Below are 25071 nucleotides of genomic sequence, written 5' to 3'. Positions count from 1 at the left end.
GATGAGATGGGGATGGGGATGAGATGGGGATGGGGTGGAATGGGATGGGATGGGGATGGGAATTGGGATGGGGTGGGATGGGATGGGAATGGGGATAGGATGGGGATGGGGTGAGATGGGGATGGGGTGGGATGGGATGGGACTGGATGGGGGCTAAAAGTGTTCCTGGCATCAAGACTTCACAGAAATACATGGTTGGAAAAACAGAAAACTTAAGTAGAAAACAAATGATGGCTCACATTTTCTTGCACTAGTTTTCATCATCAGTAAAGCACAATGAGAACCTTTGGGAGCAATTAGAAGCCAATATTCACGTGCAGAAGGATGGATGGTGCAATGTCATGTGTAATGATGCTGTCGGAATTGTTATTGGAAACTTTAGAGACAAGATCTGTCTTTCAATTCTGTTCTTCTCATAGCAGGTTGGGAAGAGCCCTGGCAGTACAAGTTAAGTACAGTGTCACTACTATCTTCCAGTGTTAAGAAACATGAAATAGTATGAGCCAGGAATGGCACACTTGACAATGAAAGTCTTAACCAAGCACTTCACATTCATAGGCAGAAACTAAGTATCACTTTTCAATGGAAGCCCTTTTTTGGCTGACTATATAAATGAATCCCTTTCAATTTCTGTGTTCTCTTTGGCTTTATTGCCCAAAGTTTCGTTTACCTCAGTTTTCTGCAGATTGTTGTTATCATTATGCTTATAAAATCATTCATCTCCTCTAACATCTTGCTTAATCAGTTTCCCGTGTTTGTACTTTTCTAGCAGCAGCTCTGAAGAACTAAAGAAAATAGATACATACACTGTCCATCAGAAAATCCCCTTTCTCTTCTAGTTACTTGGTTATCCTAAAGGAATTCCTAAATTTCAGTTTATGAGGCTATATGGATATCACGGGGTAGAAGAGGGAAGCAAAGATTGAGAAATATGTCAAATGCACCCAAATAAATATGTAGCAGCTTTCAAAATTATTTTCCATGGGGGAGATATTCAATCACAAATGTTCAAAAGTATTTTTTTTTTTTTTTTGTGGGACCCTTGCCGGCAGCCGGGGAACGAACCAGTGCTGCAGAGGCTGCAGGCAGCCTCGTGGCCCAGCGCTCAAGTGCTACGCCACCAGGGGAGGCCCTCAAAAGCATTTATTTAAGGCCTGCTATGCTAGAAATCATGGGAGATAAAAAGTTCAAGACACAAGCTCTGCTTTCAGGAGGTGTGTACTTTAATTGTAGTCAAAACAACAGAAAGGAAATACATCTACGTACGTGTACACCACATACACACACATAGACACACAAATACGCTGCTCCCGGGACTCAAAAGAGGTAGATATCAGAGTGAACTAGAGGTAAGATTTTTAAAAAGTATTTGGCAACAATGGGTAGACAGGTAAGCAACTTTTTTTTTAATCAATCAGAAAAAATAAAATCACTGATTTTATTAGGTCTCATTACCAAATGTGATATAAGTAGCCAATTATACTGGATGAAGAATCAGAGCCAATGATAGCACAGAAAAGAAATCTCTGTGGCTTTCTGTTATTGCCAAAAGTAACAAATAATCATGGAATTATTCAAAACTCCTATTAATACATTTAAGGTTTTCAATCAAATATATAACTCTGCTGAAATGAAGAAATGTTCCCAGTATAAACTGGGCGAAACTGATAAATTAAAGCTGCATCTTCTTCAGCCTTAGATTCAAAATGATGATTGTTTTTCCGAGCTGTAAGGAAAAAAAGAATTACTTTTTAAAAAGATAAAATATTTGAAAGGTTTCTTTCTAACATTTCTTCCTGTAGTCAGTATCAGTAAGTGGGAAAATATCACCCAAAAGGATAAGTGCCTTACAACATTTCCCCCAAACAGAGTAGCACCTGATGAGGAATATGGTCACCCACTGAAACAGAGGTATATTTTTCCCACACCAGAGGGAATGTAGTGCTAAATAAGTGCCTGCTGAGTGAAAGATGAATGCACAGCTGGAAATGTTAGTAGGGCAAGGTCCTAATGTGGTCTGGTAGCCACACAAAATTCATATTGTAATATTGTTAGAGTCCTTCTTCACTGATACCCTTCAGGAGTAAAGAGGATGGGGAAACTGGCAAAGCTGGCACAAGATGGAGAACTGTAGCATTTTCCACAGATACAGTAGAAATAAGAAACACAAGGAGGCAAAATGAATTTGGTATGGCTAAAATTTACTTGTAAGAAGGATAAAGGCTTCGACTTTATCTTAAACCAAATTAAAGCAAATACAGGCTTTTATGGCATGTTTAGAAAGAAGGATATTGGAAAATAAAAACCAAATACATAGTCTGCCATGTAACAGTACTGCAGCAAACTTCTCTGCCCACCACTGTTCTAACTACTCTTTTCTTTCTTTTTTAATCTATTTATTTATGCATACAAGGACTGGGGTGGGGGCCTCCTTGGTGGCGCAGATGGTTGAGTGCAGTGCTGTGAAGCTATCTGCAGCCTCTGCAGTGCCAGTTCAATCCCCACCAGCCACAGAGCAACCCACATGGTGCGACAGACCTCTCCTGTCTTATCCACTGCTCCCCTCAGCAATGTATTTCAGTCAGTCTGTCTGTTTGTTCCCTGCTATGTCTCTGGTGAATCCTCTCAACCTCCCGCACATCTGGCCTATACCCCGGCCAGATGTATAAATAAAATAAATCTTAAAAAAAACCAAACTGGGGTGTAGGCCAGAAGTGCGGGGGTGGGGTAGAGGGGTGAAAGGATTCCCCAGAGACAGACTAGGCAGCGGAAGAGGCAAATTTACTGAAATGCACTGCTAAGGGGAACAGTAGGCACAAGAGGAGAGGTCTGCGGTCTGCTGTGTCATGTGGGTTAGTTCCCTGGCCTGGGATCAAACTCATGCTGCAGTGGCCGGAGATAGCTTGTTAGTGCTGAGACTTTAATGCCTGTACCACTAGGGAGGCCTTATTCTCATTACTCTTATATGTATGACATGGAAATGTTTCCTGGGACAAATAATGGCACGAGTGTACTTACTTTCTTTTTTTTTTTTTTTAAATCTTAGATTTCTGTTATGAAACTATCCATTCATCTGAACACAGTTGCTTTTTTTTTCTTTAACTGAACTATAACTGACATACATTATTTTGATTTCAGGTGTACAACATGATGATTCAACACACTGTGAAATAAATATCACCAACAGGCCTATTTAACAAAATCTTTTCTTGGTAATTTTCAAATCACCAATACTATGTTATTCATTATAGTCCCTATCAACTGTACATAAACATCAACCAGAGTGAACTACTCAGGAGGAAGTATTTTACATGCGAGTCTGGACAGGAAAACTGAAACAAAAACAAAAACAGGGCAAAGTTGAAGATAGGATACAAACAAGGTTCACTGAAGTTTCAAATGGCCATGCCACCAAAGACTGACGCTCTACTCCCTCTCGCAAGTTTATAGCTGCCTTAAGCCTGTATTAGACAACTAAAATACAAGCATCTACAACCAAATTCTCAATTTTAGCCACAAACATAACAGCACACATAAATTTCTGTGTTTTCATCACAAAAAGCAGGCACGCTTATTAAATTTCTCTAATGTATCAATGACTACAGACAGGCAGCCTTAAAATCAGGCCAAGGAAAACAGTTCAATTCAATTTATGTAATTGCCTTGGGGGAAAAAAACATCTAACTCTCAGACAATGTTATCATTAAAACACTATTCCTAAAGAGAGACAGAGAGAGATAGGGAGAGAGAAAGACAGAGAAATAGAGAAGAATTCTGAAAGAAATTCAACACAGAAAAAAAAATTCAACATTCTCTATACTGCCATTTAAGAAGTCAGTCCACTTTAGAGTGTACAATATTGTTAACTGAAATAATTGTCCTAGTTTTATTTGGATGCCTACTATCTCCATTTCAAGACAGATAAAAAAAAGTATAAACAAAAGTTCAGATGAAGATAATTTCCTTCCAAATCACATTAGAGTGATAGAATTATATACCCACATATTACCTTCAGACACAAAGAACTCTGCTAAATAAAAAGCAGCCTTCACAGCATTAGGTACATGGGAAATGCCTTTTAATTTCCCCCACTCATAAGGTGCTTTCTCTGGATGCCACTGGACGCCATATACTGGATATTTGTATCCTGCATAAAGAACACAAACTAATTAAGATTAGGCAGTAAGCATGGCATAAGATGTTGCTTATAATTAAGTTGTCTTATGTCCTAGATAAAACATTCTTTTAGATAAAACAGTCTTTTAAAACTCACTATGCCAGACAAAGTGAAATTATGTGCACTCAGACACAAAATAAAGAATTTCAGTTCACAGTTAGTGTGAAAATTCACAATAAAATATTTCACTATATTCAATCTTTTGATTTGTAATATGATGTGCTTGACTAGATAATCACAGTAAAATATGGAGCCTTTGAATACATCCCCATTCAATAGTCAAGTGCACATTTGATTAATGATTCGTGATTTTTCCATGGTTTTTTTTCCCTCCCCTATTTCATATTACATTTTCATCTCCTCCTATTATGATTTATTCATATGAAAAGAATTATACCAGAATTTTTTAGTCCATTTCTATAAGCCATCTTGTCTCATCCTAAACTGTCTGTCTCTCAATCTGTAGAATGGTTTATGATGGCTTCATGTTGCCAATTTTAAAAATAGTTTCAGAAGTTTAATTTTGGTATGAAAGAGTTTTGATAATACAGTTCAATTATTTATAGGATTCTGAAATATCTTTATATATATAAATGATATGCTCCTTAGGATGTGCTTCAAAAAGTAATCTAGTGCAAAGAAAAAATAGCTATGAAAAAATAATGATCACATACATGTTGGGATTGTTGAAGTTTAGAGATAGTATCCAGGAATCATTATATTAGTCCCTCTACTTTTACATACATGTGAAACATAAATATTGTACTATTTACATTCTACAAATGTCATATATTCAGCCTTTTCCTTTCCTTGTTATAACTGACAAAAAACACTTCCCTGTATTGTTTTTGCTTTGATATTATAATCACAACTACAATGCAAAAATACTTGGAGAAATGAAGCAAATTAGCTAAAAGTAGAGCTATTTAGGAGAAAGAGAAGTGTTGTCTTACATTTCATGAGGCTCTCTCTCTAGAAATCATGTCCCAAGAAGAAAACACTTTATCTAGCCTTTATGGGGTTCACAAAAGGAAAAAGTCTATCAGTAAGTGTCTCTGGTCACTCTACAACATCCCTCCCTACTGCACAACCTCCTTGTGACTTTGCACTTTCTTTCTCTCTTCCCTGGAATTACCCAAAAAGCTCCGAGCAGGAGATCCACAGACTCAATGACTTGGAAATAAACTGTTATACATAGCTCATTGAAAGGCTGATTTTCTAATTTATTTCTTTGAGATATGGAAAGTATTCTTTAGGATAGGAAATGCACTAAGTGATAAAATATAATAAGTATTTATCAGAAGGATGGATGGGTGGGTAATAGAAGATACAGTAACATTCAGAGACAAGATTTACTCCTCCGGTGAGCTGCATTAACAATCAATATAGCAAGCACACCCTACCTCACCAATTTAGTATCAAGACTGGAAAAAAAATGTGCAAATAACATAGTATTCTCAAGTGTTCACATCTAGCAGGTGTGAAGAAAATTTTCAGAAGATAAAATTTTCCAGTGAGTGTGGTAGTATGACAGAGGCAGAAATAGAACGATGAACATGGAACCTGGCTTTCCTGACTTCCAACCCCATACTCTCATTTTAACAGTCATTAAAATGAGACTGGGGTTTACACAAAGAACTGGAAACAAAGGTGAGACAGAGTCCCAGCCCTCAAGAGAGAATACAATCAAGTTCAAAAAGGGACATTCCCAGATAGCACAGAGCAAGTCTAAAGGAGGGACACTTTAGATGTAGAATAATGGGTGGGGATGTCTCCTGAGTCTTCAAAGACAACCATGAGTTATCAGGAGGAGGAAGGGAAGCTTTTCAGAGGAGAGGAAGAACTTAAAACACAGAGGCAAGAAGCACTGTCAGTGGAGGGCTGTGTATTCTCAATAGTATGCACAATACAGGCAGCAAGGAGTGGTCCTGGAGTAAATTAGTACATAGACCATAACCTTCAAGTGCTAAAGAGCAACTGAAGAGTTTTCTTCAGATAATATGATACAGTTGGTATTTCAGAGAGATCATCAATGTCTAACTAGAGACTGGATTTGTGGAACAATTTGGAGATTACTAAGGCAATGTGGATAGAAGGTGGTTAATGCTAGAGTGGGTCAGAGATAGGTCAGATAGAGGTGATAACGTATTCAAGGATTTGGAAAGTAGAAATTGGCATGAATTAATTTCCAGGTTCCTAACTTGAGAGGATTTGGTGAAAGGCAATGCTATATATTATAGTGAAAAATACAGGTGGAGTAACTGGGTTAAAGAGAAAATGATAAGCTCAGATGATAAGTTCACTTCAGCCTCGGTTGATCAACCTTACCCAGAAACCCTAGATACCGTTTCTAACCCCTTAAATATTTGTTATCCCCCATCATATGCTAATGATACAGCCAATCTTTGGATAACTTGAATTACTTCCACTTTATTCAAATTTACTCCATTCCAGGAACCTGGCTTTTCAGGTAGCACTAATTAGTCTCACTGACTCAAAGACTTACTACTCTTTCTGTGAGATCTCATTTCTTTACTTCCTGGTGCATTAGTGATTTTTTTTTTTTTTTTTTTGGCTATGAATTGCTCACTTTTTCTTAAAATCGGAAAATATGGAAATCCATTGAAGTCAGGATAAATATAAGTTCCTCCAGAGAAAATTATTTATATTTGCTTCTGCCAGGCACCAAAAAACCAAAATGTTTGAATTGAGATTTGTTGAACTTCCCAATTAGTATAATTCTGGTCACACTAGTCCAGTGTGTCCTTATGAATACTCAATGCTTATTTACCACCCTCATGTCTTAGTGCCAAGATTCAAGAGAGGAAATTCTCCTTACAATTCTGCAGGTGAGATGAGATGCCCAGGTAGAATTTTACCCTTATTTGAGAGTACAGTCTTTCAGGTCCCATTCCAAGGGGTAATTACGATATATGGGGGTCCTGAGCTTCATCTCAAGTTCTCCTAATGTAATAATCATGTGGGCTTAAATAGTCCACCTACATCTTAGAGTGAGTATGGCTATTCTTGTCACTTCATCAATGTATTTAGGAAGGTATTTTTCTATATGTCAATCATGTTTCATTATTGTCCAGAAGAGAATCTGTCAAGGTACTTTTAATCAGCAATACTGCTAGACAGAAATTCTAATACCCTTAGAAGTTATTGAGTGTCAGAATGTCTTCACTTTCTCTATTTACATCTTCATCCACTTTCCCCTTACTCTTTTTTTTTTTAAGATGTATTTATTTATGCACAGAAGAACTGGGTACAGGCCAGAGTTGCAGGGCGGTGAGAGGATTCACCAGAGACAGAGTGGGGAGCAGAACAGGCAGATTGACTGAAATACACTGCTGAGGGGAGCAGTGGGGAAAACAGGAGAGGTCTCCTGCACCATGTGGGTAGCTCCCTGGATGGCTGGGGATCAGAAACTGGGGATCAAGCTGCAGAGGCTACAACAGCTTCACAGTGCTGTGCTTAACTCCTTGCATCACCAGAGAGGCCCAGTTTCCCCTTATTCTTTACTTTCCCTCTTCATCACTGTATTCTAGACGATGAGTCAGATAACCCAGAACTGATTCAGAATATTGATAAAGTATATCTCCTGTCTTCAAAAATACCCTAACTTCCATCTTCAGACTCCAAAGTGATATGATTTTATTCTTAAGAGAACTATCAAGTCAAAATTAACAAATATAAACATAGTAAGTGAAAGAAAGCATGCATGTGTAGTGACATACCTTCCACTGTTGACACAAAGTCCTTTGAACCATCTGTATTTGTAGTTAGTATATTAAAAAACTTCTTCAATTTTTCATCCATTGTAAAATTCTAGGATATAAAAATAAAACAAAGTAAATACTTCTCTAGTTAATTTAAACATATAAATGTCACTATGTGATTAGTATGATACCTTCACCATGAGGCTCCACTTGTGGAAATTTGCAGTCAGAGGTTCTAGTGCCAAGGATAACATCAATTCAGCAGGAAAATTTGCGAACATTCTGCTTTGCAATATACCTGAAATAATTTAGGCACAACGAAATAATTTAAAGAGATAAAAAATAAAATTCACTGAAGTCACTAATTTGCATCTAGAGAAGCCACTAGTAAACATAATCTAGATGACTAATAATAATAGCAAAACATCATTTCTACAGGAATATCTAAGCTGAGCTTAAAAATAAGCTTAAAAAACTAAAAATACTGCAGATTAAGAACTTTTGTTCTATAATTTTAACATGAATAACTGAAACCATTCTGTTGTGAGAATTAGGCTAGCATAAGACTAAGCAGAGAATCTTGGGTTCCCTAGACCGTTCTGAAAGACAGGTAAAATATTATACTTGCTTTCCCAGGAAGGGATCCACAACTTTCAACATATTGGCAAAGGTATCTAGGTTAAAAATATCAACAATGTAGAAAAGAACATTAACCACACCATGAAATTTCTACTCAATCAATATCTAAAAAACAGTATATCTCACTGAAGGTTCTAAAGTCCAACACATAGATTCAAATGCCAGCAAAGGATTAAAAAAAATCCTAATGGCAGCTGTCCCTAAATAAGGCCCCTCATTCAGAATGCTAATGGTTTCCATAACAACCCAGTACTTCAGGTATCTTAATACCTTACTTCCATGGATATTATTTCTTTTTTACAAAAAAAACTGTGCTTGTGCCACATACAACCGAAACAGGCTGACCTAATAAATATACTTCTGCAAGGTTATTATTAAGGATTAAGTAAGAAAATATGAGAAAGAGCTTTATATATGTTCTATGTGTAGTAATGATCAAAAAATTCTCATAAGAACAGGAATAATTGGTAGCATTCAACTCTGAGGATTCAGAGACCAAGTAACCTAACAAGAATCATAATCTATTTATACAGAGTGGTATAATAAAGAAGTCATTGGATCTTTGTCTCAGGTTCCTGCCAAGGAGTCTTTAAAACCCTTGAAATTCCTGAGTGTTAAAATTATCTTTGTAATGCTAATGAGGTATATCAACGTAGACCAGGAAATAGCTACAGGGTGAGACTGGTCATCACAAAGACTAACCAAATGATTAGAGCAGGTTAGGGCTCTGGGCCTGCCAGTGACTCTAGGGATGGCAGGGGAACTGGAGACCTAGCTCAATCCCATACCAATGATTTAATCAATTCTGCCTTAGCAATAAAGCCCCACTGGACACTAGAGCTCATTGGAGCTTCCCAGTTGGTGAATATATTGATGTGCTAGGAGGATGATGTGCACTGACTAATTAGGAAAAGGGCACTGAAGCTCTGTATTTCCTCCCAGACTTTGTCATACATATCTCCTTTAGAACAAACAATGTTATGGCAAACATAGTGCTTTCCTGAGCCATTCTAGTTAAAAAACCTAGGAGTTTGAACCTCAAGGAGAATCATGGAAATCCCAAATTTGTGACCAGTGGTCACACATGCAAGTGGCTTGGGAATGTGACTCAGCTGGCATTTGAAATAAGGGCAGTCTAGTTAGGGAGATGCTCTTTAAGTTGCAGAGTCTGTGCTAACTCCTCCAGGTGGTTAGGGCCAGCACACCCCTGCTGGATATGAAGCAGAGTACATAGCCACGGGGAAAAATGTTATACCACGGTAATAACAGATAACACTAATAAGACATATTTAGAGTACTTATTAGCCCAGTAAGTGGAAAACCTTTTTTCACTTAATCTTTACAAACAACCCTAAGAAGCAGACCCTTTTACAAATCAGGAAATTAAAGGCAAGAGAGGTAGTTAAATGACACTCCAAGGCAAAAGTGACAAAGCTGGGACTCAAAAAGCAGGTCCAATTTTAGAGTTTTTAATCATGTGTGGTCATTCCTGATATCACTAGAAGCAATGACTTATGAAAATTCAAAATTCCTTACTCCTTATAATTAAGCACAAAAGTGATCTTCAACCTATGTAAATAATGTAAAAGTTAATAAATGGTATGAACATGTTTGACTTTGATATCTACTACTTACTAATCCTGCACAGTTAATATTTTCTAGAGGGTCAAAAAAGATGTTCCTTACCTCCAGTGAAGTTCAGGGACATTGTAATTCCAACAGTGTTTGTGTGCGTTAACAAGTACTTTCCACTAATCAAATATGTGAGTTCTTCAAATCCAAGGCATGTTCCCCACACAGGAAAATAGTCTCCATCATCAAAACTCTTTACAGAGTGAAAGAGAAAACTAAGATTACTCAAACATTTCAAAATAAAATTATACATTTGGTTTATCATTACTAAGTAGGCACTTGAATTATGCATGCATGTCTTAAGAATTATCTAGGACCCATAAGTAGGCTATCACTTAATCTCTTCTCACACCTAACTCATACATAATTCAGTGTTAATCAACCAAAATACCCAAACTCTGTGGCAGTGGGAAAGAAACTGACATCAGCCAGTTAACTATCAAACTACAAAAGTTGCAAATGAGGATTATAAATATTAAAGACAATGATAGATGGATGTCTGTTTTTTACATATTGTACAAAACTTGTCACTTTAGATGATCATTTAGTTTTGAATACACTTTGGAGTTTTTCCCCCATGATCTCAAAATTTACACTAATAGCTGCAATAAGTCACCTTCAACTAATCAGATTTGAGTCAGGTGAAAGCCATGACTTAAAGGAGAAGAACAGTCCACAAAGAAAAGGCTAACCAAAGTAAAATAAATCTTCATAGAGTCAAAGTTGTCAACTAGTAAAGTACAAATGCAGCAGTGTACTTCGGTCCTTCTGCCTGCTCTGCTCCCTGCTCTGGCTCTGGTGAATTCTCTCACCCTCCTGCGCTTCTGACTGTACCCAGTGCTTGTATAAATAAATTAATTAAAAAAAAAAAACTGCATTGGGAACAATCGTCAGGAATCAGGGTGCCCCCCCTACCCAATTAAAAATGGAGTGTCCAGAACACCAGTACAATAACACAGTGCTAAAGCAATGACCGAAGCTGGTTCTAGAGGGCAAGTCAGGTAAGATGGGAAAACTCAGTAGACCTCGTAGCCTAAGAGACCCCACAGGCCCCAGACAATCAGCATGACATACAATGCTGAGACCAAAGGCCCACTTCTTCCCCACTATACCCCTATAAGCACCTATTCTTTGTTCCCTCAGTGGCCACCCACTCTGGACCCCTCTCTGGTATAGAGTAGGCACCTCAAAAGTTAAAAGGGTGATGAGGCTATATAAGTGTGACGGAGGTATTACCATATGCTTACAAAAGAATTATTCTCATGGAAAATTACAAAACCCAATCTGGACGAATAAGCAATAACTTATACTTACCTGTACAGCAAGTTGGAAAAATATTTTGGCCACTTGGGAATAACCTGACTTCCTGATGTTAACACTTCCTCCAGGAAAAAGGATCCTAAAAATAACATCAAACAGGGTGCATTTCAGCCCCCTTCTGCCAAGAAAACAATCTTTTTTATTTTAAAACTATTTCCTTATTATATAAGCACCAAAATGATTAACATGAGAAAACTAAGGCAAGCAGGATGCATGTCATTCAATGTGACTTCAAAACATTTAAACATGCATTAGAAGAACAAAAATTATGTCAGACACATTAAAAAATTATGCTTGTCTGTAAAAATTATTTCTCAATCTTCCTTCTCTCTGAAGACTTTTCCATTTCTCAACAAAATGACTCCTAATGAAAGATCTCAGAAAATTAATATTACACACCACAAGATAAATACATAGAATATGTACAATTGTTACAGTGACTTTTTTGCAAAAGCAAACTACATTGATCTCATACAGTATATGAAACCATTGCTGCCAACTTACCCATTAATAGATTGGAAAAGCTTTGTATACTCGTCATCTGAAAGATCAAGTCTGAAAATAATAAAAACAGTTATAAAACATCCATTTCCAAAACTCAAGAAAAAAGCCTTTAGCTGAAGTCACTGCATTAATTTTTAAATGACAGACTAAAAGCAATTCTTAAATATTAGACAATATTACCTTACTACTTCCCTAAAGGCATTATTTTCAAATTACATGAAAGCAACATAATTATTACCTTTGTTTTGCTAATCAGACAGGTAAACATGTTTTCTCTGTGGTCTAGTATAATTTAACATTGTGAAGTATGGCTTAATGTGCAAAACATTAAAGACCATGAGATCTGAGTACTGGTCATTTCTCTGCTAGCCAGAAACTATGCAGATAAAAGCAACACAAATAAATGCCAAGTCCCAGGTTTGCCCCACCTCCACCACCAATAGCAAAGATCTAAAAATTACTGTATATTCAAAAATCGAGAGTCTGTATTTAGGGATAGGCTACATGCAGATCACTGTAGACTAACCTATTTACTGCATAAGTATTTATTCTGAAGCATGCTTTATCCAATGTGCTGTAAAGGGCTCCTAACAATCACTAGGTTATTAATGTTATTCCAATGAGGTTAATCTGTGAAAACTGGCTACAATCTTTATTAAAATCACAGTAAAATGGGCTTGCTCTTCCAAAAATTCAACAAACTATAAGAACAAGGGATGAGGGCATCATGTTTATGAAATTCCTACAAGAATTCGACATCTAGTAATCTTCTGTTTCTGTAAGAAACAAGACCTCTCAACCTGCCACAAAAGTAGGTTTATAATAAAAAGTCAACTACTGTCCTTTTCTGCCCCAGAAAGGGGTTTTAGGTGGAGTTAGAACACCTCTCTCATTGTTAAGTAGACATCGATGATGCACAGTACCTGGATATACTTTGCCAGTAAAGAACAGGTCTCCCTAAAATGTTCACATAGGCCTCCCTAAGATGTCCAGAATAGGCTTCCCAAGATGTGTCACTTTGGTATGTGGATTATTTTGACTTAAAGTCAATCAAGGCCCAGCAGACTTAAGAGAAACTTTTTTCCACTCTCTTATCTACTCAAAAGTATGACAATTGGAGGTACTACCCAGATATAGCAAAACCAACCTCTGTGGCAGGGCAAACATAATTACAGGTCATCTGGCACTTTTGTGATATGAGTCTTCCTCTCTCCTAAGCCCCAGGTCCCTAACCCACTTAGTTCAGGATAAAAACTTTTGTTTTGTCTCATTTACTTTAGACTTTACATCCATGTAAACTCTCGATATACACATAATTACATGTGTTCTTTTCTCCGACTAATATGTTTGATGTTCATTTGATTGTTCCATCAGTTCCATCAAGAAATAGGGGAAATTTCCCTCTGCCCCTTACACCAGGCAAACACATCTGGGCTCTCCCCTCTAAGTCCAAATGAGCTGGAAAGTTCAGGTCTGTTCAGAAGTTCTTAATGATCCTCTTTCTAGCAGTAATTCACAAAGCAATGGGTAATACTGTATCAATGCCCACCACTATCTTAAGTGGAAAATAAATAGACACTTGGCCCTGACTTGAGAAGGGTCAGGGAGGTGAAATGTGAGTCTAAATATTCTAGTATTCTGCCAGTTCAAGTTCCCCATATTGTGTCAAAAAAAACCTAAACAAACAAGGGGACCCATCAGTCAGGATTCAGAATCTTCCCTATGGATATTTAAACTAGGATGGGCAACCACAAACATCAGGAACCAAAATGGATTTAGATCACTCATCTGTACTCCAGGGAAATCTCCAATTAGCCAAGCAGGCTAATTTCAGTCATTTCATTAATTCTAATTAAATGGCTCCAACATTGTTAATGACTGAATTTCTAGATGCTGCTTATCACTATTAAGGAGCTTAATTATTGTGGGAGAGGAAAACTGTCAGAAACTCAAGTGCCTCAGAGGCCTGTCAGGGAAAACAAGTCAGGATGCATTTGAATATAGCTGATATTTGCTGTTGTCAGCTTTTCTTAAAACAAAAGACCCTCTCAATAGGATAGTGAGAAATAGTTCACTCTTTGTTTAACTAGAAGAAAACAGTTTTTAACCTTGATAATGGTGGCAGATGACACAGCTTCAGCAAGCATGAAAAGCAGAGACAGGTGTTGTTGACAGTGTAGAACACACACTTCATTTAAAATCAGCTCCAGGTAATTGTCTTTTTTAAAAAAGCCAAAAATTCAGACTTTTCTGAAGTCTTCTGATTTGTAAATATTTAAAGTGTTTTAAAACACTGTGTGAGGAGTATTTTCAGTCCATCTGCCATTCTGCTCCACACTCTGTCTCTGGTGAATTCTCTTGCCCTCCCGCACCTCTGGCCTGTACCCCATTTCTTGTACAGATAAATAAATCTTTAAAAAACAAACAAACAAAAACACTGCGTGAGGGCCTCCCTGGGGACACAAAGTTTAACCCTCCCTTAAAGTGTTAAGTCTCAGCATTATGAAGCTATCTGTAGACATTGCAGCATGAGTTTGATCCCCAGCCAGGGAGCTAACCCACATGGCACAGCAGACCTCTCCTGTCTTGCCTGCTTCTCCCCTTAGGAGTATGTAACAGTAGATCCACCTGCTCTGCTCCTCACACTGACTCTGGTGAATCCTCTCACCTTCCTGCACCTCTGGTCTGTACCCCAGCTATTGTATGCATAAATAAATAAATCTTTAAAAAAAAAAAAAAACACTATGTGAAAGAGACATTTTTAAAGCCATACAGGTCCGTAGGCTTCTTAGGAAAAGGACACTCTGTGACTTCCCCTAGTCCCATACTGGGAATTTATAATAACTTTAAGCATTAGGCATGTTTGGAAGATGAAGGAGAGCAAGCACAAATTTTTTTACCTATTCCAAAATTTTGCATAGACCTTTATCTTCCTCCTTTTCCTTTCTAAACCATAGAGGTTGGCCCCAGCATTCAAAATTCAGAAATAAACCCAACATTATTAATGTGATCAGTTCAGTCTCATTCTATATTAGATAAGCCTCTGCATGCTACTCTGGGAACTTATCTGCCACATATTACCACACTGACTTTATGGGATCACATGATTGTAATTGCAAACAACATAGCTTCAGATGAACTTTGGGAGCCAAGCTGGAAATAAATCTCTATGTTGACAGTCACATGATCAGCATCGCAGTCATAAACACCAGTATTCTGCAAGTCAAACTTTCCCATTTTCAAAACTCCTCCAGTATTAAAACATTTGTCTATTCTTCCTTGTGCCCTTTCGTCAACGGACTTGATGACTAGTAGTCTTGTTGATTTTTTTTAAGAACATGTCCCTATTAATCCCACCACCATTGCTCTGGTCACGTCCTATCACTTCACTAAGCATCCTACCCACTGCAACAGTCACTGAATGTGGCTTCCTGACTGTTCCTACTTCCTCCCATCCATATTGTCAGTACTGATGCTCTAAAACAACACTCTGAAGAAAATGCTTCTATGATGAAGACTTTTAAAATACTGTTTTGAAGACTCTCAGGAGCCTCTTCTTCAACTCTAAAACTCTCATGTGATCTGGGTTCCAAATAAGATTTCATATGAAAAATTAAATTTGCCACTAAGAAATTAAAGATTAAGATTTTAATTTTAGTTTTAATTTGTCAAAAGCAAGTAAGTGTTCATATTGGATTTAAATTCAAGCAAGAAAATCCTTATAAACCTAAACACGAAGCCATTTTGTAGTACAATTCTCTAAATTGTAACATTTCCATTTTAATGTTCTATTTGAACAGTACTTTTCTGTATTATTATTTTTTAATGCAGAATTACTTACAAAAGCAGTTTACCCAAAGTAAGTAGGTGTGTATGTGTGTGAAACCACTTACAATAGATTAGATTCTAAAATATACTAATTTGGGATGACAAGATACAACTATTTATAAAGCTTTGTTAAAAAAAATTCAACTCTAAATCAAAATATAAGAGAAGTCATTTTATATTTACTGGGTCAGTATCACAAAAATAATGTGGTTGCTTTAAAACTGCAATACCTGCAATTTACACTGAAAACAACACTTGCCATATTAATCATTTACAAACTTTTGAAGTGGAGTAGAAAAGTATCTTAAAAGTCGTCTAAAAATCTCCTTTAATCTGTCAGTATTCCCTAACTTAATATTATCGAATAAAGCTAGTAAAGTTGTAGATTCTTAGCTTCCAATATTTTTATGTCTGATGAGGATGGTTTTTTTTAGGCAAAGGAAACTATCATTTCATTCTCTATCTAATATGTTAGCATACCTCTACTGATGTTAAAGAAACATATAGCTTTCTCCCAGTAAACAAAAGAATGAAAATCTCTAAGTGTTAGTTTTGTGGCAAAAACTAGGTGAAAAGTTACCACATTTAAATGATGCTAACATAGGAGAAAAAAGCAACAATTTTAGAGATAAAAGATAGTTTTAGAAATAAAACAGTACTTTTTATTTACACAGTATAAAAGGATATCAAATCATACCTTACTGGTACAACTCTTGCACCTGCAGATTCCAAATACTTTACATAAGAAGCAGCAATATAGTATTTTCCGATGTTTCTCATGTACTTATTACGGCACTTTTGCATTAATACTCCTAAATTATAAAACAAATGTTAGTTTTAAGCAAGTTCCTATTTTTCCTGCTCAGAAGCACATCACAGTAAAAATATCACTATTTTATTTGTTTAATTCACAAAATTAAATATGAACCTTCTCCTGCATGTACTTCCATGGATTTGGAGAAACAAATAATAGAGACTGATTGGAGTTTTAAGTAGTCTCTTTTTCTCTCCTACTCTCTTTCTCTCTCTCCAAATAAGCCTCCAAAGGAGATTTCAATAGCATGAGTTTCCTGTCTAGCAACCTTCAACTTATAATCAAATTCTGAAATTTGCCTCTCTCATCTCACACACACACTCCAAAACACATTATTTTCTTGACAACAAAGCGAAAGGAGTGGAAATATCTTCTATCCACACCTATCAATATCACCAGCACTACCTTAATTCAGTCAACATCTCACCTCCCCCAACCTGATCCTCCCCCACCACTCCCAGACTATTACAAGAACCTTTATAAAGTTCTCCCTGCATTCTTTCTTAAACACGCCCAACTCCAACCGCTTCTCACTATGGAAAGAAATCTGATCATGCCTGCATTTATCTATTCAGTACACATTACTGAGTCATACTATATTGCAAGCACTAAACTAGGTGTTGGGAACAAATGAATGAACAAAACAAACCAAAACCCCTGCCCTGCGCACTTTAATTCTAGTATGTGGGTGGGAAGGAGAGGAGAGATGACAAATACTAAACAAGACAGAAATATAAAGAGAATAGTGTTGGCCAGTGGTAAGTGCTAAGGGGAAAAAGAAGGTGTATTGGAAAAGGGGAGATGAACTATGTATGAGGGGAAGAGTCTCTTAAATTGGGTGACCAGGCAAGTCCTCCCAGAGAAGGTAGAACATGAACTTTAGCAAGGTGAGGAAGGAAGTTTTATGTAGATACAGGACGGAAGTTGTATGTAAATATGGAGAGGAAGAAGAATCCAGGATGTGAGACCAAGGATAAAGTACCTGAATCAGATGTGTGTTGGTCACAGTGCAAGGGGAAACAGAGCCTTGTGGGAGGGAGTGAGAGCAATAGGAAATGAGATGAGAGAACAGATCTGCAAGGGTCATTTCCTTGTTTAAGCATTCCAAAGGTTTCCTAAAGCTGTAAACTCAAGGAAACCTGACTGTTCTACCCTAACAACTCTTTTGCCACTTCTCACCACTGAAACCTCAACCCCAGCACAGTAAAGGTATCCAGTAAACATCAAAACAGGTCTATCCAGAGAGAACACCTATGCCAGTATCATTCATTTCTTTACTATTTGGAATCTTTTCAAAATCTTTGTAGTTAGGAACATATGTGTATACAATCACTCCTGTATTCCCAGCTTCTTACAATAACTGGCATTTATCATTCACATGGTTAACATAAACCAAGTGCCAACATTTGTTCAGTAAGACAAGACTATACTCTCCTTATGGATAGGTAAAATCATCTTCACTTAGAAACCTGGAATTTGGTAGGCAGAAATTAGGGGATGCTGCAAGAAATGGAGTGGTACACCCTTCCCCAGAGGGAAGGGTGGGGTGCCACAAAGGAGGGCTGGACACATGAACACAAAATATTAGAAAAGAGCAAAGCACATGAGAGTAGGTTCCACCAATTTCTCACCTTCACCTTGCCCTTACACATATTCACTTGCCCATTGTGGTAAAAGAGCTCAAACTTATTCCCTGCCCCTCAAAATGAGGCCAAAATACCACCCCTACTCTAAAGACATCTCACTATTTTTGTGGCTTCCTAGCATTTGAATCCCTCGCAGTTCCTAACTCAATGCCTTCCACAAAGCAGGTGCTCAGTTAACAGATCACGATGACCAGAAACACACCATTTTTCTGTCTTTTTTTTTTTTTGGCCCTGAACTATTTGTAGAGAAGGCAAAGAACCACCACACCACCACCACCCCATCTTCTTTCCTTTTCTCCTCCACTCATCCGCAATTCCCAACGCACTACTCACAAAATTATATCGAGGCAACTAGTCTTGGATAATCTCACCACCATTTTTTCTTTAAAGATTTATTTATTTATTTATACAAGTACTGGGGTACAGTCAGAAGCGCGGGAGGGTGAGAGAATTCACCAGAGCCAGAGCGGGGAGCAGAGCAGGCAGAAGGACCGAAGTACACTGCTGAGGGGAGCAGCGGGCGGCAGGAGAGGTCTGCGCACCATATGGGACCCTCCGCCAGTGGCCTGGGAGCAGCCGGGGATGGGATCGAACTGGCGCTGCAGAGGCTGCGAGCATCTTCGCAAGCCAGCCCGCTGCGCCACCGGAGAGGCCCTCACCACCATTTTAAATAGTTATGGAATAAGGCATTTCAAGTTCCAAATATTGATCTACAGCCCATTTGAAAATTGGAAACTACCAATGTACATATATGAAAAAACAGACTTTCTATTAAGTTACAGGATATAATGCTAATCTTTGTGGAAGGAAAAGAATAGTATGAATGGCATAACACCACAGCTAAAATAAAACCATCTTGATTGCCTGTACATAAGTTACTGTTGAAGAATTTTAATGCTAACTTCTTTTCTCGTGGGCAGTTTTTTCCCTGCCCTGTCTCAAACGTCTGCCCTGGAAATGCAAACTGATTTTACTCCCGCTTTAAAACATTCATTTGTTGAAAACAAACATTTGCATGCATGCTTTAACGCCAAGCAAAAAACGACACATTAGGGTCCTCCTAGCCGCTGATTCCTCCGTGGCTGAAGATGACAAAGTCCAAGATACACTATAATTTCTTGATTAGTTCTGTTCCACTAATTGTATCTATAATGCATTGTATCTTCAACTATGCTGTCAGTCGGTGACATTTCAATGAATACACGTATGGAATGTGTTTAATTAGTAGAAATCCCTAGCAATGTACAAAGTCTCAAACAATCTGCAGGATTTCACAGTGCACCCTCCCACCTTCCAACCTGAATAGCCACTGACCTGGAGGAAATCACCGAGACATTTCTGCACGACCCAAGAGTGTGTGGCCTCCACTCTTACTAGCGCTGGCGCTGACGGCACACGGACGAGGCACCAGGGTATTTCACGGCAGGAAGCACTCGCCGGAGCCCCGCGGCGGGAAGCGGAGACCCCTGATCCCCGACCCCCAGCCCCCAGCGCGAGTCAGCCTTCTTACCGATGATGGGCTTCTTCCCGATGGGGCTGTGGTGAGCGCACAGGCGTAAGTTCGCCGCCCAGCACAGGACCAGGCCCAGCGCGCACAGCAGGCGGCCCAGGCTCGCCATGGTCCTCGCCGCCTCCCGCCGCCTTTCAAAGGCACTGCCGGCCGGCAGCTTAAGTGCGACGGAGGCCGCTGGGTGGCGTCGGGCTGCTCGGCGCAACGCCGCGGGGTCCTATGGGAAATGTAGTTCTGGCGGGCGGCTGCCGTCGGTAGGCGGCGGGAGGCTCAGGGCAAGACGTCACCGAGCGGACCACCTCGCTGCGAAAACATCGCTCCGCACCTCCTTTACCATTTGCGACCTGTGCGCCAGCCTGACGACCTCTGCGGAGAATCGGAGAAAGGCTGTTCGGGTACAGAGTGATCTCTGCGCCCGCGGAATCTAATTCCCTGTTAACGATTGCATTGCTATAACCCTACATCACTACATCACCTTTAACTAAGTTGGGGCGCCCATACCAGGTTCCCCTTGGGGGGAACCTCTGGTCTGGTCTGACCGAATCTGGTAACCAGGAAACAAGGGAGGCTGGCTAGAGATTCTAGAAGTCATCTGAGAACTTTGTGCCAACAGAACTCGTGCTTAAAAGGCCAGAGTCTTGTCTTTATGCCAACAGTCAAGTTTGACACTTTGGCATTCCTTAGAAGGATAGACTGTGTGTTTGGAGGCCATTTCCACATCCTGCTATTTTTTTTTTTTTTCCCATGGGTGAGCTATCAGGAAGAAACGAAATGCTGAGGAAGGGTATAAAAGTGAAGGGCCATGAATGTGGACACATCCACACGTGTCTCTCTTCACCTTAGAGCTGGGTCAAGGAAGGACCCGCTGCTGGCACCTTCCGCAAAAGGCTGGGCCAAACCCACAGACCATACTTACTAACTTCACTGTTAGCACCAGCCACAGATTTGTTTGTTCGACCAATGGAGCAGAAATAATGACTGCTTCCTAGTCACTAAAAGTACTGTAAAGATTCTGGGTTTTTTTTAGAATTTATTTATTTATTTATACAAGCACTGGGTACAGTCAGAAGTGCAGGAGGGTGAGAGAATTCACCAGAGCCAGAGCGGGTACAGAACAGGCAGACTGACGAAATACACTGCTGAGGGAGCAGTGGGCATGGCAGGAGAGGTCTGTTGGGCCATGTGGGACCCTCGCAGGAGGCCGGGGATCGAACCGCCCCTATAGAGACCGCAGGCAGCTTGGCAGCCCAGCGCTCAACCGCTGCGCCACCAGGGGAGGCCCTGTAAAGATTCTATTTTTAAATGAGATTTAGAATTCCTAGGCACATTTTGGTGGGAAAGTAGGTAAAGACAGGAATATTTTTCTTTCTGTGTGTGAAAACCTAAATATATAAACACGGTTTGTATTAGATGAAAGTTGCCACCTATCAGGACCAAATAAAATTTGGAATAAAATTGAAGAGTGTTTGAAGATCTAGTCAGTCAGTTCTAAGCATGAGGGTACAATGGTGAATTGAGCCATGTCTTTTTTAAAAAAAGAAAATAATAATGAAGGAATAAAGCATTGTGGGGAGAACAAAAGCATAACTTGGCATAAAAATAGTAAGATGCAGCCTCCCAGCCAGTGGGTGGTGCTTACAGCCAACTCAGTGGTAGAAGGTGGACCTTTCTAGACTCCACCCTCTGAGTGGCAGCTGATGGGAAAAGATGATGGAGCTCTAACTTTGGAGACGTTTGAAAGCTACTGGGATCTTTGAAACTTAAGCTGTTAGGAAGAAGGGGTGTCTGTGGAGAAAATGCCAACTTGCCATATGCAGTTATACCTGTAACCTGGGCCTGCTGAGCAGTCATTATCTGGGGTTGGATAGATGGCATCTGGCCACATGTCAATCTATAAAAATTCTTTCTCTTTTACTCTCCCAGCTCTTCCTTTTCTCACTCCTTGTATAAAAAAATCTTGTTGTTTTTTCTCACTTTGTTTTTGTTGTGTCCTGCATTCTTAAGCATACACAGGTGAGAACCTACCATCTGGGTCAACCCAGATCCTCCAGTTTTGCTCCATTTCATCACCATTTAAAAACTTCTGTATAACTGTAAGCAAATTAAGGTTACAACACAAACAAGCGATAGGGCAATATCTGATTAAGGTGAAGAAGTACATATTCTATAACCCAGAACTTTTCAGACATATGTATATACTCTAGAGAATGCTCACATGTGTGAACAGAGAAATATGTTTTTGCAGCATTTTTTTTTTTTTTTTTTGGTAAGAGAGTTTTGCCTCCAGGCAAAAAGGGTGATTCAGTGATTAGATGTAGGAGTCAAGCCCAGAAGCTCTGAGTCCCAGCTTCTCTTTCAAGGGTGTCTTAGATCCAGCAGTGAAAGGAGGAACCCAGTAATATTTTGGTATTGGCTGCAACATTTTGAGGAAACATAGTAACCAGTGAATTATCAAGACCAATGATAGCTATTGAGGAAGACATAAATTTAAATTGTTTAAAAAGCTGGTTGGGCTACATATCTGATAAGAACTGATTAGGTAACATGATCCTAATTTGATGTTAAGAAGTATCTTATTGATAGGCTCTGATTCCACAAATGATTAAGTATCTTTGGGGGCAACCAAGGATAATGCGGCAATTTTTGCCATAGGGTTAGCCTTTCTACCACATAGAAGCTGAGAAAAGGGTTTGACAATAAGGGCAATATCCTGATTGGGAAGTCTTCATAAGCAAAACTTTAATTCCCCCAATGGCAGTACCCTATGATGAATTATTTGATTGAGGGTTGCATTTTCTGTGGGAATATGAATAGTTACAATTATTGTCATCACAATAAGCACAGAAAAAGATATTTTGACAGCAAGCAGAACCTAGAATATCGCTCCGTGAAATTGCAGAGAAATAAATATGACCTTTTCTAAAAGGATTTGGATCCTTATTTAACTAATATAAAATTTAGGAAGAATTTCCTCATTTGTGTGGGAAAAACTGCTGAACTAAGATCTGGAGTTCTGAAGGGAGGGAAGAATGATTTTAGGGAAGATGCCCAAGCTGAAAGGAAAGGGTGAAAAAAACAAAAGCAACAATTTGAGGAAAAACTTTAATATTGAATAATCTATTCAAAAGCCATCCAGAGGTTTGGGGTCCTGAATGTAGTTAAAATGAGGACTAGTGACAAAGGAAATGATAGAAGGGGGGGAAAATTTAGAGCAGAAGACCTGGTTCAAGGATGTTTCAATACCAGAGAGAGATTTAAAAAAATAAATAACATAACATAATAAGAATTATACAAAAGGAAAATATGGACAGGGTTGAAATTTGGGCTTTCAGTGATTTTGTTCTGTTGTTTTGGATGGAACCTGACCACTTCATGGAGTCATAAACTTGGTTTTGAGAAAACAGTCATCTTCATGTCAATACTGAGTGGGAAAAAATATTTGCACACTGTCTGTCTGACAAGGGGCTGACATCTAAGCTCAACAATTAACTTATACAACTCAACAAAAAGAAAACAAATAACCCAATCAAAAAACAGGCAGAAAAACTAAGTACACATTTCTCTAAAGACATCCAGGCATGTGAAGAAATGCTCATTACCACTTATAGTTAGGAAAAAGCAACTCTAAATCATAATGAGCTATCACCTCACACTTGTGGAAGAGGCCCATATCAAAAAGACCCAAAACAATAAGTGTCGGCAAGGATGTGTAGAAAAGGAACCATCTTACACTATTTGGTGAGAATGTAAACTGATCTAGCCCCTATGGAAAACAGTATGGAGGTTTCTGAAAATACTAAAAATGGATCTGCTCTATGATCCAGCAATCCCAGCTCAAGTTATCTGAGGAGGACAAAAACACTAAGTTCCTGTGTTCATTGCAGCATTACTTAGAATAATCAAGTTATGGAGACAATCTAAGTACCAAAGAACAGACGAGTGGCTTAGGAAGATGTATAAATACAGTGGAATACTACTCAGTGATGCATAAATACAGTGGAATACTACTCAGCTATAAAAAAGAAAAAAAAAAAGATAAACTCTTGCCTTTTGCCACAACCTGGATGTAACCAGAGGGGATTTTTTATGCTAAGCAAAAAATGTCAGAAGGAGAAACACACATATCAGATGATTTTACTCATGAACAGTATAAACAAAACAAAGGGTCAGGCAAAACCAAACCAAAACAAACCTGAGAAATCTGACCATAGACCTGAAGCTGCTAGAGGGGGAAGAGGAAGAGGAAAGATCACAGTGGGGAGGGAGCATAATGGACTATGATGGAAGACTATGGTTGCCTTGGTGGTGGGTGTGACTTGGTAATAGTACCTGAAGATAGAGATCTTATACTTTTGAATGACATACTGTGTTGTCAACTGTATTACCTAAGTAAAAACAAAATAAATGAAAAAATAAGTAAATAAAGGGGAAAGGGTCTGAGTTGATGGATCTAAGAATGGGAGAAGGGGTTAGAAAGGATTTGAGATTTTATAATTCAGACCTGGAGAGAATCAATTAGGAGATGCAGTAACAGTCTTAGTCATTATGGATAACAGAGCGGCAACAGAAAAGTTAGAGATCCCACTCTGGCAATAGCCAGCTAATTCTATAAAGCCTCAGAGTTGACTTTGATATTAGGGAGAAGGAAATTAATAATCATATTTATCATTTTAGGAATAAAGTCTTTTCTTTAGGGGAACATCTTGTTGTAGGCACTTGAGGGCTGTTAATTGCTTTTTAAGTTTAGAGATATTATGCCCCTGTGGGCAAGAGCATGGAGCAAATAGTGGGTGTTAAAAGTCTTTACTCAGCAGAGGACAAAGGTCATCTACATCCAGAATTAGGTAATATTGGAGCTCAGATACTTTCAGAGGGTGGGCTGAAGCTCTTCAAAGGAGGCTGGCCTGACATGAGGGAATGAAATTGAGGAATAGGAAGGGAAGATTGAATACAAAGAAGCCTGTGCCTAACAATTACACACCCCAGACCCTGCCCCCTCACATCACTTCTGGTGCATGTTTCTCTGGGAAAGAGAGGAGTGTGGTACACAGCCAAGCTCTGCTGTGGGAAACTTGCCAAAAGTGCTCTTGTTGACTGCAGTGGGAAGCCTTCACAAAAGCCAAATCCCACAGTGAGGTATTTATTAATAGTTAATTAACAATGGTTAATGGTTCTCCTAAACAACTCCATAGGGGTCAGTCTTTGTTACGGAGGTATGTATGTGTGTGTGTGTGTATTATATTGTTGGGGATGGGGGTGGAGGTTGAGGGGATTAAAAG

The 25071-nt window shown here is 38.8% G+C and overlaps 1 protein-coding gene across 1 annotated transcript; it reads right to left on the bottom strand.

Annotated features, from left to right (window-relative positions):
* Nucleotides 1-1604: 1604 nt before the first annotated feature.
* GGH (gamma-glutamyl hydrolase) lies at nt 1605-19901 on the bottom strand (the record flags this gene model as incomplete). Its single annotated transcript, XM_084230147.1, has 9 exons — nt 1605-1726; nt 4010-4147; nt 7918-8008; nt 8091-8197; nt 10225-10363; nt 11485-11569; nt 11995-12045; nt 16520-16634; nt 19793-19901. 9 exons carry the CDS (start codon nt 19899-19901, stop codon nt 1605-1607), a joined length of 957 nt encoding a protein of 318 aa, XP_084086273.1.
* Between the last annotated feature and the right edge of the window lie 5170 nt (nt 19902-25071).

Source organism: Talpa europaea (genome assembly GCF_964194135.1).
Source record: "Talpa europaea genome assembly, chromosome: 3".
Lineage (NCBI taxonomy): Eukaryota > Metazoa > Chordata > Mammalia > Eulipotyphla > Talpidae > Talpa > Talpa europaea.
The sequence above is the reverse complement of the archived record's forward strand: the minus strand, read 5'-3'. Positions and strand labels throughout refer to the sequence as shown.